The following is a 17258-nucleotide window of genomic DNA, read 5'->3' as shown; positions in this document are numbered from 1 at the left end:
AGAAACCGGAACATATTCACATTTGCAGATGCACTGTGCTGCTTAACATTTTGTAACCCCTGGGTTTCATGAAGCCTCATAGAAACTTTGTGCACCAGCCTGGAAGACAGTATCACATTATAAAATACAGTCCATGAAGTGAAACATGAACGTATGCTGTGACTCCCTAGCTGACAGAAACGTCTGCTCGGTACGCTCGTAAGATCTCGGGCACCACAGCGCTGCAGGAGGCTCTGAAGGAGAAGCAGCAACACATTGAACAGCTGTTGGCAGAGAGAGCCCTGGAGAGATGTGAGGTCGCCAAGGCAACCAGCCACGCAGGAGAGGTGCAGCAGGAGCTTTCTCTGCTGAGGAAAGGACAGGATCAGGTGAGAATCATGTATCCAGGTATATTTCCTGCAGGTAAACAGGAACACAAGCTGTTTCATTTTCACCAACTATATAAACGCACCTGAGCAAAAAGTACTTTAATAACGGATTGAATTTGTCAAATATTTGGAAATATGTCACAGTTCAAAGTTCACTTGGCTCATTTTTATGAACAAAAAGAAAAGAAAAACGGTCTATTTTGTGTCTTCTGCACAAATATTGCTACTTTATATCACTACTAAAAGTGTGACATAAAATGAATCATAACTTTGACTCAACAACACATAAGAAGATGAAAAAGCCTGAATATGTGACCTGTAATCACACCCCCCAAAGACGTTCATATAAGGAGTGGTGTATTATTCCCACGGCAATTTACCATGGGTGCACCTGTGGCACAGATCTGTGGTCAGGGTATGATGATATTGTAATACAGTACAATGATATTGTGAGTTTCTGAAAGCTTTGAACACAGGTCCTTTTTTCTTCATTTTGATATTTCCTTCAGCACCTGTGAAGGTTTATTCTCATGTGTTTACCCTTCACCCTGTTGTTCATGGGTTTCTTCCTCAAAAAGTATCATTTTTACTCTTCAGAGAAAAAGACATTTATTATGAGAAAGCAATTATATCTCTCAGCGTCAATGTCAGTTGCAGTATAATGTTGATTAGTTGACTATGTATCCAAAAGTTGCTGTCAAAATTAACGCGTTAATCGTTGCACTAATTTAACGCAGTTAACGCAAGTTTGTTTACTTCTCGTGTGCGCTGACCTTCAACATGAAAGCTGTAAATTATCCACACAAAACAGTCACTTTCCTGCAGCCTGCAGATAGGAGAGAAAGAGATAGTAACTTAAGATGGAGAGAGGTGAGGGATTGTTTCATTTTAAGAAGCTGAGCGACAGAACCATCGATAAAACAAAAGTTACCTGGGTGTCACAGCACAGTTTATTGACCATGACTGGAAGTTGCGATCCTTTGCCTTGACTGTCAAAAAAGCAGATGCATGACTAACTGCTGAGACCTGTGCAGAGGAATTGCCCCACATCAGTGGAATGCAAGTGGTAAACTAACCACTCTAGGCACCGATAGTGCATGATTTTCAGATTACCTGGTTGGCACTTGATAGGCCTGAGTCTCTTTGAAATCACACAGTTCTATGTGTAGTTCTGTGTTTAAAAAGAAAGATACAATTAAAAATGGTGTCTGAAATGCACACTGTCTGATTACTCATTAATTCAGTTATTAGAAGAAAGGCAAACTTTTAATTGTGATTAAGCTAGATTAATGAATTTCAAAATGTGAGATTAATTAGTTTATTTTTTATAGCCCTAATTCGGAGGCATTAAGTTATCAGTGTGTTGCAGAGAAGAAAACAAAGTGCAAATTACTTGTGGCGTCATAATTTCTGGAGTCACAAGAAAATTTCATATTGTAATTATATCATGAATGAAGTTTTGACTGCACTGTGTGTTTGTCAGTATGCCGTGGAGATGGAAGCAAAGCTCGATCAGCTACGTTCGCTGGTGGAAGCAGCAGATCGAGACAAAGTGGAGCTTCTTAACCAGCTGGAGGAGGAGAAAAGGTTAGATGTCCCACTTTCCTTGTAGCCTGCACTTCATACTGAATGAACATGGGCGTTCTAGCAGACAAAGCAAACTGCTGAAGGTGGCAGTTCTCACTTCACTGAAAGACAAAAGCATAATTCAGTTCACTTTTATTCACATACCTCACAATAAAAGCATTATAAAAAAAAAAAAAAAAAAGTTATTTCCCACGATTGCCAAAAATGTAGGTATGGATGAATAATATATTACCTGACTATAGGCTTATCAGCCACTTAATTAGGCACACACAGCACCTCATAAATTTACAGCACAGTTGCACCCAGTTTGGTCTCATGCTTCTTCAAGGTTCAACGTGTTGTGCTTTCAGAGATTGGTTTTTGGTGGTTATTTGAGCTACTGTTACAAGTTAATGTTTCCTTTCTATCATTTCAGACTAGTCTGACTGTTCTCTTCTGACCTCTGGCCATCTCTATCTCTCACATATAACCATCTCTGGTGTAAACATTACAGATAGTTGTACATGAAAATCCCATTAGAAGTAACAGTTTCGGAAAATACTTGGCCTGATCTGGCACCAAAAAAACATTTCCCTAGAAACTTTAAATCACTTTTTTGCCCCATTCTGATGCTTATGGCGTGTTTCCATTAGCGCTACTCGACTCGACACGCCTCGGCACGGTTATTTTGTGTTTCCATTAGCGATAGTACCTGATATCTGGTACTGTTTTTAGGCAAGTCGAGCTGGGGCCATAGGTGGAAAAAGGATGGACATGAGTATGTGATTATTCGCTTGATTGAAGCTGATCAGGGACTGACCATTTGTAAGAAAAGATAGAGGCCTTGTAAACTATCCATGGTGTGACCCTGCCTCTCACCCTATGTCAGCTGGTATTTGCACCAGAACCCCCTCGACCCTCGTGTAGAGGATAAAACTTTAGAAGATGAATGAATTAATGAAAATATAGCAGGGAAAAAAAAGTGTTTTCAATGATTGCATTGCAGGATTGCCATGGGCTTTGCTGAACAGTTGAATGGGTGTACCTAATGAAGTGCCTGGTGAATTAATAATGTACTGTATATTATGCTTATATCTGTATGTCTTTATTTTTTCTACTCATTATGCTATTACTTTGAATTACTGATATACCAGCTGCAGGAATATCCTACCTGCCTTATATATATTGATATTTGGCAGTTCAAAAAAGAACAGTTATACAGAGTGTTTTTTTTTAAACATAAAAATATTGATATAAGAACATAAGCACACTTAAGTCACTCAATGTGTTCAAGTATTTTGGTTTGGTGTGTTTTTTAAATGTTTGGAAATGTGGCACTGACTCTGCTGATCTCTGCATTGCACTGGATTTAGTTCCAATTGAATTTACAAAAAACCCCATTGCATCTGAAGCAGCATCTAATGTTTCAAGTCGAGGTGCTACTTTGGCTTTATTATTTTCGCTGTTTGACAGAAAAGCGGAGGATCTGCAGTTTCGCATGGAAGAGGTTTGCATCACCAAAGGAGATCTTGAGGTATCTATCTGTCTGTCTTTATCTCGACTGTTTTTCGCAAATATTTCATCATTTACTGAATATTTTAACTCGCCGGTCGGTTGAAGAACTTTTACACGACATTATTGCTTCTGTTCCCATTAAAACAAACCCTCCTTTACTCCAGTTTCACAAGTTCCGAGTCTTTTGCTTTGTACTTACTCCGTTCAGTTTTTCTTTACAACCTTTAGAACTAGGGTGCGCTAATTTACAGCACTGCTTGGGGCTTTTGATCGAGTCAGTCGTTTTGAGGTTTTTCCTTACTGCACTCTTTGAATGTTTCATTTGCTATCTTGTTAGGACATACTTGTCTTCCTATTTCTTTTATGCTTGTTCATTCATGCTTAATTCACCTTCCCTCCATCTCTGATTTCTCTACCCATGTGCAGCACTTATTGTTACCATCCCCAGTCTCATCATCTTTTCATGCCTGTTTTTGAGAGTTTTTGTCCTGCCTCGCCTTCAGTCTGCCTACATGCTCCAATCCTCCTCTTCTCTGTCTGCATCTTTGTCACTCTTGAGAGGAAATACTGCCTAAATCATAAGTAAACAAGTGCATCTAGAAGTGAAGTACAGGTTTCTGAACTTGAGGTTATCAAAAAGAATTCATTCCTGATATTCCTCACAGTAGAATAAAAAAAAGTATTTTATTAACAACCAGCTGATGTGGTTGAAAAGCCCGATCAGCACTTTCATTCTGACTTACAGCTCGTCTCTTTAAAGTCTCTGTCTTCTTGCTGTGTGTGGCACAAAGCTGGCATGTCAGTGTTGCATTGGTGTGTTCTCCTCTTCCTGCTCTCTCTTACTAACAGACGCAGACCAGGCTGGAGCATGCCCACATAAAGGAGCTTGAGCAGAGCCTGCTCTTTGAAAAGACCAAAGCTGAAAAACTCCAGAGGGACTTAGAGGACACTAGGGTAATGCTGGCAGTCCCAGTCCCACTGCACGACTGTGTGATGTGCTTTTTCCCCCAGTTGGTTTATTAATAATGACATACAGAATGTGTCGAGGGAGCCACAGAGTGCAGCCTTTATGAACATTTTCTTATGTATCACAAGCTACTTCCCATGCAGCCTAGTTCGCCACTAGCTCTGGCACAGGGATGTTTGAATCTTGTCGACCTTGAGCTTTTTCAGTAACTCCTCAATCTTTACTAAGTGATGCATGTGTGCATGAAAGTTCTTTTAAAGAACAGATTTTGGAAAATGCCTCTGCTTTTTACATTGTTGGTCTAAAAGGATAAGGCTGGCATCATGCTGCATTCTTCTTATTCAGCAAACACCATAAAAAGACCAACAATGTTTTACTTCTTTCTTTCAATGCTGCCGTCACTGCCCCATGTGTTGCACAAACCACTTATTCCTAAAGATGTAAAACTTTGAAAACACCTCATAACGTTTCATCTCAAATTAGTAACATTTCAGAGGTTTTATTTTACAAAAACTGAATATAAAAGCCATAAGTATGTTTTTATACATGTTTAAAGGTTTGAATAAAAATGTTCTTATAGCCTTAGGGTGCTTTCACACCAGAGCTGTTTGGACCAGTGTTAGTTTCCTCAAATAGCCCGCTTTGTTTGGGCAGGTGTGAAAGCTCATCTGAACTGTGGTGCGGTTCGCTTACAGTGGGAAAGGCAAACGGACTATCCAGTGAAACAAAGAGCTTGCTGCCTCACCTGCTGCTTATACTGGGCAGCTTCTTGTGCTTGTTTCGGACGAGCAGCTATTGTAACTGTGTGGAAGCAAACCAAACTAAAAGAAGGTGTGAAAACTTCCAGCGTTCCCCACATTCAACCTCATGACCCCCATCAGCAGAACCAAGCACCGAACCTTGAGGGACAAAGCCTTCACCGCCACTGCCCCTACCCTCTGGAACTCCCTCCCACGACACATCCGTAACTCCGACTCACTACAGCCTTTCAAAAACCAAAGCAAAACCCACCTGTTCAAGCTCTTGTAATCTTGTTAAAGAATCTTTGAGTGACCTGAAAAAATATAAAAAATAAAAAATATGATGAATTATTGTTATAATTTTTATTATAAATGAACCAAATAAAGTAAGAAATATGGTCAATTGTGGCTGGTTCCAGCTTTTAATGTGTAAAGATTGAATGCATTGTTTTTTATATCATAGATAAAACAATAGATGATAAATGGGGACCTTGTGCTGTTTGGTGCTCAGGCCTCAATCTAAACAGTATTATTTGCGGCCCTGTTTTTTCATATAATTCATTTTATATCAAACACTGTCACTGAACCATGTTGAAGGTGAACTATAGTAATCGCTGTGGCTAAAAGCTATTATTATAACTATTCATTTTCTGCATTCACAACTCAAAGCAGTATTATATAAACCAGTATTTGCTACATTCAATACAACCCAGGTATATTTCTCTATCCTTATTTGCCCTCATGCCTTCTCTCTGCACTCTCCACTGCAGGTGGCCACTGTGTCTGAGCGCTCCAGGATCATGGAGCTGGAGAGGGAGGTGGCAGATCTGCAGCTCAGGCTCCGGGCGTCCCAGCAGAAGGAGGACGCTGTGTCTCTGTCCCAGCAACAGATTAACAGCCTCAAGGCCCAGGCACAGTCTCAAGAGAAAAAGGTGTGTGGGAAACACCAGGGCATTTGTCCTTGTTATGGGTGCATTTTTAAGCTCTTGTGATGATACATCATTCTTGGCTCTACTCAGATGTACGTGTGTGTCACCAACAGGTCAGTGAGCTGAGTGTCGACCTGGAGAGCAAACAGAAGGAGCTTCAGTCTCTAGAGCAAGAAAAGAGTTCTCTGGAGCAACAGATGAACAGCCTGGTAATAGAGGAACATACGATAAACACATACCACTGCACGACACTAAAACTCAGATCCACACTAAATACTACATATGGTATCTGCATTACTTTAAAAAAAAAAAAAATTGTGAAAATGAAAATCTCACAATGTTAAAGCAAATTTAAAAAAAAACAAAAACTTCCTGTATACACCCTCTTAATGGGATCTTCTCCAGATGACACCCCACCCTACTTCTCCCCAAGTTTCAAGAAAATCTGTTGTTTTTGCATAATCCAAAGGTGGACAGACTGCACTGAAAACATAACCTTGTTGATGGAGGAAATAATCACAAATGAAGTAGAAAGATACAGTAATGGACATTTATTACTCAAGTAGATTTGTTATTAAATGTGATCAATTATTTTATTCTAAACTTAGAACAAAAAAACAACACAACAACTCAGAAACAATCTTACAAAAAGAAGAAAATGAGCCCCTGTGTATCTTTAATAGCCTCTTTTTAATATCCAATCATTGTCACAAGAATGCCTTGGCTCAATTTTACCCTCTTTTTTGCATCTTAATGTATCAGCCATCCACCAAAAAGCATGTTGTCAAATCTATGCATGACAAAAACATGTTTGTCAAACACTAGCTGTAGCTGTATGCTACATTTCCAGTGCCAAAATCTATGACACTGAAAAATACAAACATTCATATTCAAGAATGATGCGTTCGTGTAACATCACCAGCATGTTTTCACAAAGCAAGTGTATTTTTGCAAGTGGTGTTTTGATCGTGTGCATTGTGAAAGTGGCCTCATTAGGAGAAGCAGAGAAGTAGTTTATCCTCAAACTTTGCATGTTTTCTAAACCCCCTCATTATTTCCCAGTTAGCTCAAGGTACAAGAATGTTCCTATGTAAGTGATTATCTTGTAGTCAGGCCGATGTTTCTCCCTTGCAGAGACAAAAGCTGGAGACTGCCGAGGAGGAGAGCGGGAAGACGGCAAAAACCATGCAAAGTAATCACATCTGATATACTGTAGCTCTGTTTACTTAATGCTTATCACTAATAGTTATAATTATTGCAATTATTGTGACCTGTTGTCTGTTAGAACTGGAGCAGAGTGTGGAGCAGTCACAGAAAGACTATCAGACCCAGAAAGAGGAGAGTCTGTGCAAAGAGAAGGAGCTGAAGACTCAGCTAACAAAGGTATGTACTTGGATTTTACTCCTCTGACTTTACAAAATCCTAGGATACCACCAGCTTTCTTGTTTTCATGTCTGTTAAATCTTGTGATCATTGGCATTGGGATTAGAATGATGCAATTGGAGACAAAAGTTAACAAAACAAGTCTTTAATAGAACAGGCTAACAAAAAACCTCAAAACACACTTAACAATTTCGCGATACGCGTGGGAAAAATTACAGCAACAAACTAAACTGAAATTAATTGATACAAATTATCTGTACGTGTAGATTAACACACATAAATGAAGGCACTCGTTGCTTGGCACTCACGACTGTGTATAGTTGTATAGTGTGTATAGGATCACGGTCCCTTTAAATTGCCGGGGGCTTAGGTGACGTGGCGTCACATGGTGATGGGCAGCACCATCTTCATTTTGGGCTCTCCGCTGTTTTGGTGATGAGAAATAAACGCATCTGCGTAGTCGATTGTGGAAATGATCTGCTGTCCTTTACCACAATTTCCACAGGGAGTCAAAACACAAGTAACAATTTGAGGAAACGTATGGGAAAAACTACAACAACAAACTAAACTGAAACAAAGTGACCTGAAACAAGGGAGGCAGGGATAAGACACACGTGAGACTGATAAGACACACGTGAAACTCATCAGGGCGGGGCAGACAATCATAGGAAGACAGGATAAGAAGCAAAACTCGACAAAGTAGACACAAGGAAAAACTTCAAAATAAAACAGAAAACAAGTAAAAGAAAATTAAATAAATATACATATTGAAAAAAAACATCAAAAGATCTCCATGTGTAAGTCCTCAACATGTGTGTGTGTGAATGACTGATATACTGAACACCATACTTCTAAATGGTGACATTTATTTATTTATTTATTCCTTCCTTCTTTTCCAGGTCACTGAGAAGTTGGAGAGGACAGCTCTGTCACTGGAGCAGCTGTCCAGTGAGAATAAGAAGCTGGGTACAGAGGTGAGTAGAAAGTCCTGGCAGGGGCATGTATGGTAGTGATGAAGCTGCTGTCAGCAGCGTCCTGTTTTGGCTAACCTTCCGTCAGATGCTGCCTCTAGCTTTACCCTTCCTCCTCACAATGTCAAATCATGAATGCATTTCTTAAGCAAGAACCACCTCCTTGTGTGAAAGTGGCTTTAATCTTCAACTGTTAAGGTTCAGTTTAGTGACCCACTTTTGCAGAACAATTGACCTCAGGCTGGATTAGCAGTCTTAAAGGGGAATTTATTATGAAAAGTCAAATGGGCAGGCAGTTGCATAGAGAGTTGATTTTTCCAGGATCCAAGGCAAAAAGAGGCAGGTGAATGGAACAGGTGTAGCTGTTGACTGAAATGACAATGTTTGATACTGTTTTTTATTTTAAGTCAAACGTAGAAAACACTATATGCTGTACTCCTTAGGCTGTATTAAGCTTAAAGTCACAACTCTTTATGAGAAGCATGTCTGTGAGTGAGTGGAGTGTCGGTTGTTACTTGATTTAATTTCAGTCAGTCAGACACTGACTGAATACTTTTAAATTGATCACAATTTGAGAAGGAAAACTGCTGACTTTTGTCAATTTTTCCCCCTAAAACCACAAAGCTCTCAATGGAGACAAATAAAAGAACAGCTGACTCAGATGAGTGTTGACTTTGGCTCTCAGTGTCATTTTAGCACACACCATCTGCTGCTCCGCCCGCCGTACGTCGTCAGATGAGCAAGTCGGAGGTTGAATTGTGCTTTCTATTTTTAATGCTCTAACAGAAAAAAGCTTTTCAGTTGAACACTGACTGGTGCATTTAGGAAAATGGGTATTATATTAGGTAACAACTTGTGAAGAACCAGCTTCCACACTAACAATGTGTTATCTGTGACTGGAGAATTTTTCATTCATATCTCTGCACAGGCAAAACAGCCTTGGCCAGACGGGCACATTTCAGAAACCTCAACAAGGGAATTCTTTCAAATTTAGCACAAACATTCACTTGTAATGAAGAATGAACTGATTGTATTTTGGTCATCTTAGACCACAGGTTACTCTGACTGCACAATTGCATGAATTTATTCATTTAGGAAAACTTAAAATTGGCACAAATGTTCACTTGGACTCGTCGGTTAACTTTACAGGTCATGGTAAAATCATAAATTATATTTTTGAACATTAAATTCCTTTTATTTCAACATTATTCCCACTAGTCAAAAAACAATTAAATCCCGTATTTAAACAGGTTTTTCACCAATGGGAATGTTTTCAATTGGCATTCGCTTGCAGGTCGAAAAAAAGTGGGTGAATGGTTGTTAATTTCTGTATGTTGGCCCTGTGATGGACTGGTGACATGTCCGTGTTGTACCTCTCAGGTCAGCTGGGATTGGCTCCAGCAACCTCCACAACCCCCATGTTATGGATAAAGTAGTAGACAATGGATGAATGAAGAGGAAAAACAAAACAAAAAACAATGGTGAACTGAAACTGTTGTTCATGGAAGCGTTCAACTGCTGTGCAGTGATTTCTTTTTTTCTCGTAAACCTTCAAACTGAGGTACTTACCTCATGTAGCCTAATTTGCGTTGCCCCTGTGAGTAACTAGTTATGTTGACAAACACGCTATAATTTGCAGCTTAGATTAGAGCTCCTTCCTTACCTTCTTGCTGTTGTATTACCCTCCACATTTGTGTACTAAAAACCTGAAGCTCTGACGACATGTATAGTGTTGTGGCATGCAGAGAAAGCTTGATGAACTCATGCATGTGCATCGTCAGCTCAGTGAAAGGGTTTACACGTGCACATAGACAAGTTTAGCATCTGCTGCCTGCAGGGTTTTTGTTGTACACTCTTATCAGGATCCCACAGTCTATGGCTCTCTGGTGCCCTCCTGCTCTTCGGCTGTAAATTCAGCTTACCCCCCCCCACTCTTGCTGCTTGTGTGCTCCAGATGGTTGGCCTCATGATGGGTTGAAGATTAGAGCTGAAGCTCAGGATTGAATGTGGTAGTGTTTATATTCCTTATTCCGTGGCATGAACCTTTTTAATGCACCGTATTTCCGCCCTGCAGCTACACTCTTCTGCTCTTCTTAGTCATAAATTGAAGGAGGGAGATTCTATCTGTTTTACATTTAAGAGACTGAATTAATGTGAAAACAACATGTGAGAGCGCTGTATAACTATATCTACAGTTTACTACCTCCCAAGAGCATTTTAAAATAGAAAAACAACACCGTAAACTGCCCCTTTGTGACAGTATAAAAGCTTTTAATGGCATTATAGCAAATATATGAACATTCTGAATGTTCATTGATCTATTTATCAAATGCTATTAACACTCCTGAAGGTAAAGTACATTGCTGAATAAACAACAGTTGATTTCAGAGAGTTCTTTCTGGGTGAACTCCTGGGAAACCTAAAAGCAGCAAAAGTTTATATATACATAAAATAAAAATCTCCAAAGACATAACAAAATATGAACATCATAACAATGGTAAATGCTAAATAGACAAGTGTGGTTGGATATTTTTCTATTAGTTGAATTAATTTGTCATCTTATCACCAGTATGAACAGATATTATGCTTATGGTTGAAAACCCTTCAAAATAGCTCTCCGTCCAGTTGCATTTTAGACTGATGATTAAAGGTGTTATCGGTATTATAAACTGGGATATTTAAAGGTCTCTTGACAGAAGACTAAAAATAACATCAGCATTATTCAAAGGTTAGAACAAACATATTTTCAATGCACGTGTATGAAGTCAGCAGAGAGAAGCAGAGGAACGCGATTATCCACTAAAGCGCTTTTAACATCTGCATCTTTCCTCCACTTAACATATAATGTTGCAGCCTGTGATGTAATCTTGCACGTGTCAGTGTGTGTGTGTGTGTGTGATGATGACGGCGATGATGATGATGATGATGATGATGCCGCCTGGTTGGACAGAACATTGCTTTAGTTGGCTTGACATTGGCCTTGTGTGCTGTTCAGGCTTCTGTCGTATGAAGAACTTCACTGACAGTTTGATTCATCTTTCAGTCCATAAGGGAATGAATCAAAAACTCCTTTGATTACTGATTTATTACTTGTCTTCATTAATATAGTTGTTGGGTTTTTTTGGTCAAGAGAAAGATTTTGACACATTCTAAAGTTCCTTTGATGTGGCGTTTTCCAGTGCTTTGTGTTTTTTCTCTTGATTATATTGGGTTTGGGACTTTATAGCAGCTCTGATCTCACCTTCTTCTTCCTCCTTTTTGGCGAGGTGAGACTAATTGATCGGAAAATAATCATTGGATATAGCTGTAATCGTTTTCGTTTTGAACATTTCTCTGTGTAGCTCTGACTCCTCTGTTTCAGAGATGCAACGGGAAATGTAATATTCATGAGGAACACGAGTATGAATACAAGCATTTAACTTTTTTTTGTGAAATGCTCTCATACCATCAAAAACATCTTCTTTTTTTGCCACTGCGCCATCATTCATATTCATACTTCCTCCAGCACTTCCTGTGAGATAAGATAAGATAAGATAATCCTGTTTTGTCCCATAACAGGGACATTTAATTTGCTACAGCAGCAAGACAGTCATGGCAAAGGTAATAAATAACAAACATCTGTACAATATAGAGAAATGTGTAGACAACGTGTGGCGCACTGCAGTCACAATACAACATTTACTTGGTTTTATTTATTTAATAAGGTATACACATATACTATTTGTATAATATATAATATAATCAACAGTGTAGTGAATATTATTGGGGTCAATTGGCAAGACAAAACAAGAGAATTTTATTTTTTTTTAAGTTAATAGGTCACATATTCAGGCTTTAAAAAGATTTTTTTTCGTACCTTTTGCTCAGGTGTGTTTGGAAAAAAAGCTGTCAAAATGCTCTGTGTTCTAAGGGTTAAAGTACATTGCAATTATTAGGTCAATAATAAGTGTTCTACCATTTTGTTGACCTGACTGATTTGTTATTTGTGTACAACTGCTACAATCTCAGAAATAGCGTCAGAGAGAAGTGAGAGTATGATTGGCTGCTTGCATTGTTTTTAGGCGTCTGTGCACATATGGCGTCAGCAAGCGAGGAAATGAGATGGGTGGGGGTGAGTGTGGGAGGGGCTTATTCAGACTTACATAATGGCTGTGCTCAGGTCCTCTTTAACCCCACAGAGAGAGAGAGAGAGCGAGAGTGTTCTCCATTTGCCTCTCAGTTGTGCACGGTGGGGATGAGAGCTGATGGTTTATTGATGCTTGTGTTAGTCTGTGCTTGTTACACAGTTGAGAGAGGAAGAGTGAAGGCGTTGAGCAAGTGGACATCCATTTGAAATCTGGCAGTGTTGTAGGAGCTGTGTGTAGGTATGGACATAGCTGCTCTGTGTCAGGGTTACTCCACTAACCTCTACTCACCTCACTATCAGGTAGGCTGCAGAATTCAAACTGAACCATCTGTGGCATTGAATAATTGCTGTTTTCTTTGGTGTTGATGTCAACTTTCATGCATTTGAGCTGTGTGTGTGTGGTGCTGTATGCTGGTGTGTATTCACGTGCAGGATGCTTGTGTGTGTCCTCTACAGTCTCCTCCTCACTTTGAAAGTGTGGCTGAACACTGACACTTGTCACGACTGTGTTTTGGAAGCGTTTGTCACACGTGAAGCCTCCAAAACACAGCTGATGACACACTCAGCAGTGCGTTAAAGAAACACACTGCTGACGCTCCACAGCGCGAGTCACTGCACGGGAGTTTTTGATGCGACTTGCATCAAAGGCATGGATTTCAAAGTCGTACGTGTTAATGAATTATTGACGGGTGGTATGTCGAAGCGGCTGCTGTCACATGTCTGAAATCAGACCACGAATTTTGGGTCCTCGCATAATGAAACACAAACCTTTGCGTCTGTTTATTGCTGTACATAAATATAACAAATTCTGGTGTCTGCTGACTAATCAGTGTTTTTGAAGAATGAGCTTTTATTTGTGTTAATGTGGGCAGTATGTATCCTGTTTAACAGCTGCTTTTCCTGTATTAAATATGTTTGTGCCTCACCAAACTCAAACTGGGAACTGAGTTTATGGTCAGCATCTTATATACCCACAGTCTGCATCTATTCTATTATATATAATATGATACATAAAGAATGAATAATTTCACACCTGCTGCAACCATATCATTCTTTTTTTTTTTTGGGGATTGTTCCATGTTCTGTATCAAATTAAACTGCAATGCATAAATGTTTGAAACTGTTCATATCTCTAGGATTCATGCTTACATTATATTATTCCATATTTTGATGGTATCTTACAATTTTTCTTGCAGTTTGTGTGAGAAAACAAAATCTTTCAGGTCTGTTTAAAGACTTCGCTGAAAGAGATCTAATGGCTTATTAATGCTTAAATGCTTCAGAGCTCAACACATTTTTAAGTTTCCAGTCCACAGTGATATCGTACATCCCTGCGTTCCACAAAAAAACACGGTGGCTTTGGGATCCATTTGCTAATTTAATAAGATAACAATCATAAAATAAGCAATTCAAATTTCAAAAGCAATTTTTCCATTCATTTCTTGTAGCTTTATTAGCGTTTCACATTTATATTGCATTATGTACAATATACAGCATGTATGATACATGGAAGGGTCTTTCTTATCTAATGCTATACCCATGTATGATGTTGTTGGAATGTTTTCATCTTTCACAATATTTTATTTTTTCAGTTTTTCTCTGAGCCCGTTTAAAAATAGAGTAGAGGGACAAGCACCTGGTCCCTCACAGTTCCACATTAAATACACAGACTTCACTCGTGTGTGCGTAATTTAACTTACATAAAGACTAAAGGATTTAAATAAATAATAACGAAACATTAAAACTTTGTATTGTGTAAATACTCCATACTCTTCTTGACTTTTTATCCATCTGTGTTTCCCCTCACAGCTCGAGGCTTTAAAACAACACAACTCCAAATACCAGGAGGAACTCAGTCTGTCGAAGGAGCGGAGCAGCTCGGAAAACCAGCGCATTGGAATCCTCTGCAAGGAAATGTAAGTAGTCAAGTCACAGTAAATAATGTCTTTCTTTTTCCCTGTAAATGTTGCCCCAAATAGCCGCTGCTGATGATTAAATATCCAGTCTGCATTTTCAAGCATTTCACAATTTAATTACATGAAGTCAGTTTTGACCACCACTGAAAAGTCAAGCGTGTTATTCGGGTGGCAGCATCTGTAACCCTCTAGAGAGATGCCTCAACTTGTAAATATGCTGCAGATTGTTGTGTACGGCCCAGAATGAGCTGCCGTGGAGTACAATACTCATTAAAAGGCCGTTGGATATTATGGCTCATGTATAAACATTTCCACGCCGTGTCTGAGTGCGTACTTAAAATACCAAGTTTAGGTTCCCTATAAATGCTTTGGACTGAAAATAAGAATCATGGAAACCAGCCTTATTTGTGTAATTCATCACAGTTAATCCCTTGTCTGCATTAATGTCTTGTCCCAGTATCATTTATTATGGAAGAAATTCATTGTTTGTATTTAAAACACTTACTGCCGGCAAACTCTGTTTATGTAAGTTTGTAGAAGTAGTTTGGAACTCTTCCCGTCGACATCGGACAAAATAATTGTAATTATCTTAAGTTTATAATCTGACAAATGTTAGATACTTACAATTATTTTGTCGACGGGGGAAAATTTTAGGGAACAAGTTCCAGACGGACAGCGACTTCAAAACACAAATCTAATTCCATAAATGGGGACCAGAGTACTTGTTTTTAATGGTGGGACTGCAAACTTCTTCGTTTGTGTAGTAAGCTTCTGCTTCAGAAAACTAAACGCAGTGTATTTACAAACACTCTTATAGTAAGCATGTTTAAAACTTTTTTTTTCCCAATAAACCCCCTTAAATGTTACACACTGCACCTTTAAAACGCCTCATAATGGTTTATCAGTTCACTGCTTATCTAAATGAGCATCAATATTCATCCACACTCTCTGTGTCATAACTGCACAGACATCACAAAAAAAATATTTTTAGATTCACTGGGACTTGAAATTGAGCCCTTGAACACTCACAGAAATCATTTTTATTTATGAAATACAAAAGGCTGATGGCTGAAAAACCTCAGGCAGCTGTTTGTGGTGGAGCTCCAGCCTGATTTTGGGTCTATTTACAGACCTTGTGTTTATGTGTGTGTTTCAGTTGTGCCTGTGTGTGCGTGCGTTTGTAAGTGGAAATATGTTGTGTGTTTTTATGCAAGTGCTTTGATTCGTCACATCATTGCTACCACAGCTCCCCTGAGTCATCGGCACTCTGCTCTGTGACATCAGAGCTCCAGCTGGATTTAACAGTCTAAATTGTAGTTTTTTAATTTAGAGCTTCCTGCAGGAGGAGCAGCACTGGGAGACAGAGACGTCAGCAGAGCCAGATTTATCCACCTTTAGGAGCACTTACATTTTGTCTCGTGCCTAAATAATAACAAACATATGAAATGATTGAACACTGAGGGGTCATGTGAATAACCACTATGGCTCAGTCACATTTTCTTACCCTCCTCCTCCATCCTGTGTTGACCAACAGTGTGTTTCTTCCATCTGTCCCGGGGCCATGTCCCTCCTCACTCTGTTGCTGCTGTTATGTAATGTAATGGCTCTGTGTCTCCTCCTGGAGCCGCCTGGCTCCAACATGGCCACTGTGTGTGTGTGTGTGTGTGCTTGTAATTGGTCCTTTTTAGGACCTTTTCTGCCATAAACACTGACCTTGTGAGGACCAGTAGTTCTCATGGAGACCAAAACAAACTAAAATAAAATATATGTATGCATATATGTATATCTATATGTTTATGTATATATATATGTATATATACATATATGTATATCTATATGTTTATGTATATATATATGTATATGTTTCTATATGTATACATTTATATATACATATACATATACTCTATGTATATGTAAAAAAAACATTTAAAAAATTGAAAGAAAGAAAAAAAACAAACAGCATGAACTCTGAGATTAAAGTCAGAATTCTCACTTTACGTGACACACACAAACGAGTGACTAGTGACTTGTAAAGCAGTTGTTTTCAGTGTAACTGAATCATTAGAATCAGTTCATTAAAATATTCATATATTCAGAACTTCCTCCATGACCGGAGCACAGACTGTCTGACACAATCACTGGACTGAAATACAGTAGCAGGGTTTGTGATGCCGCTCGCGATCAGCAGTGCTGTCGCTAAATACACCAGACCCCTCTGTTAAATATTGAGAGTTTAGACATTTCCCTGGTAATTGTTGGAGATTAACCCACGTTTTTAGGATTGTTAAGTCTTTCTAACTGATCTACAGTTCGGCATTGTTCGGCTTGGTTGTTGATTCTCTGCTTTTCTTTTTGAGGTGCAGAGAAGTTGTGATGAGATTGATGCTCAGTGGTACCAATGATAGGAGTCTGTGTGACATTTCAATATGAAGAACAGACGTATAGTCTGGCCTCGCTCTATGCCGGTCATCTCCTGCTTGTGTGTGTGGAGTGCAGGATGCTTCAGTGGCACTGAAAATGTAATTATGAATCAGGCAGCTTAATATTTCACCCAGATGGTGCCCAGACTGGACTATTAGTCACACGTTGCTTAAGAGATCTTTATTGGACACAAATCTTAAGAATTACCCACGTGGGGCTGAACTCAATTTCTCCAGCAAGTGCTTTTCTTTTCACCCTGCACATTATTATGCATACATTCTCAGAAAATACTGTCTGATTTTAATATGTATGTGCTGGGGTGTATAGAGTAGATTATTGTTGGGTTTGCAGTCAGC

At 39.1% G+C, this 17258-nt stretch overlaps 1 protein-coding gene across 2 annotated transcripts in view; it reads left to right on the top strand.

Moving 5' to 3' along the window:
• The window catches only part of clip1b (CAP-GLY domain containing linker protein 1b), a 30135-nt gene that overhangs the window by 7116 nt on the left and 5761 nt on the right, over positions 1-17258 (top strand). The window contains exons 7-16 of one of the 2 annotated variants that reach the window (XM_044011787.1): positions 171-368; positions 1852-1955; positions 3408-3468; positions 4299-4403; positions 5927-6088; positions 6199-6294; positions 7220-7277; positions 7371-7468; positions 8368-8442; positions 14375-14481. In XM_044011787.1, the coding sequence (XP_043867722.1) occupies positions 171-368; positions 1852-1955; positions 3408-3468; positions 4299-4403; positions 5927-6088; positions 6199-6294; positions 7220-7277; positions 7371-7468; positions 8368-8442; positions 14375-14481 (1064 nt within the window). The remainder of the gene's footprint in view (positions 1-170; positions 369-1851; positions 1956-3407; positions 3469-4298; positions 4404-5926; positions 6089-6198; positions 6295-7219; positions 7278-7370; positions 7469-8367; positions 8443-14374; positions 14482-17258) is intronic. The other variant, XM_044011788.1, reaches the window with a different exon arrangement.

The sequence above is a fragment of the Solea senegalensis genome, linkage group LG21 (genome assembly GCF_019176455.1).
Source record: "Solea senegalensis isolate Sse05_10M linkage group LG21, IFAPA_SoseM_1, whole genome shotgun sequence".
In the NCBI taxonomy this organism is placed as follows: Eukaryota; Metazoa; Chordata; class Actinopteri; order Pleuronectiformes; family Soleidae; genus Solea; species Solea senegalensis.
This window is presented reverse-complemented; position numbering and strand designations above follow the sequence as displayed.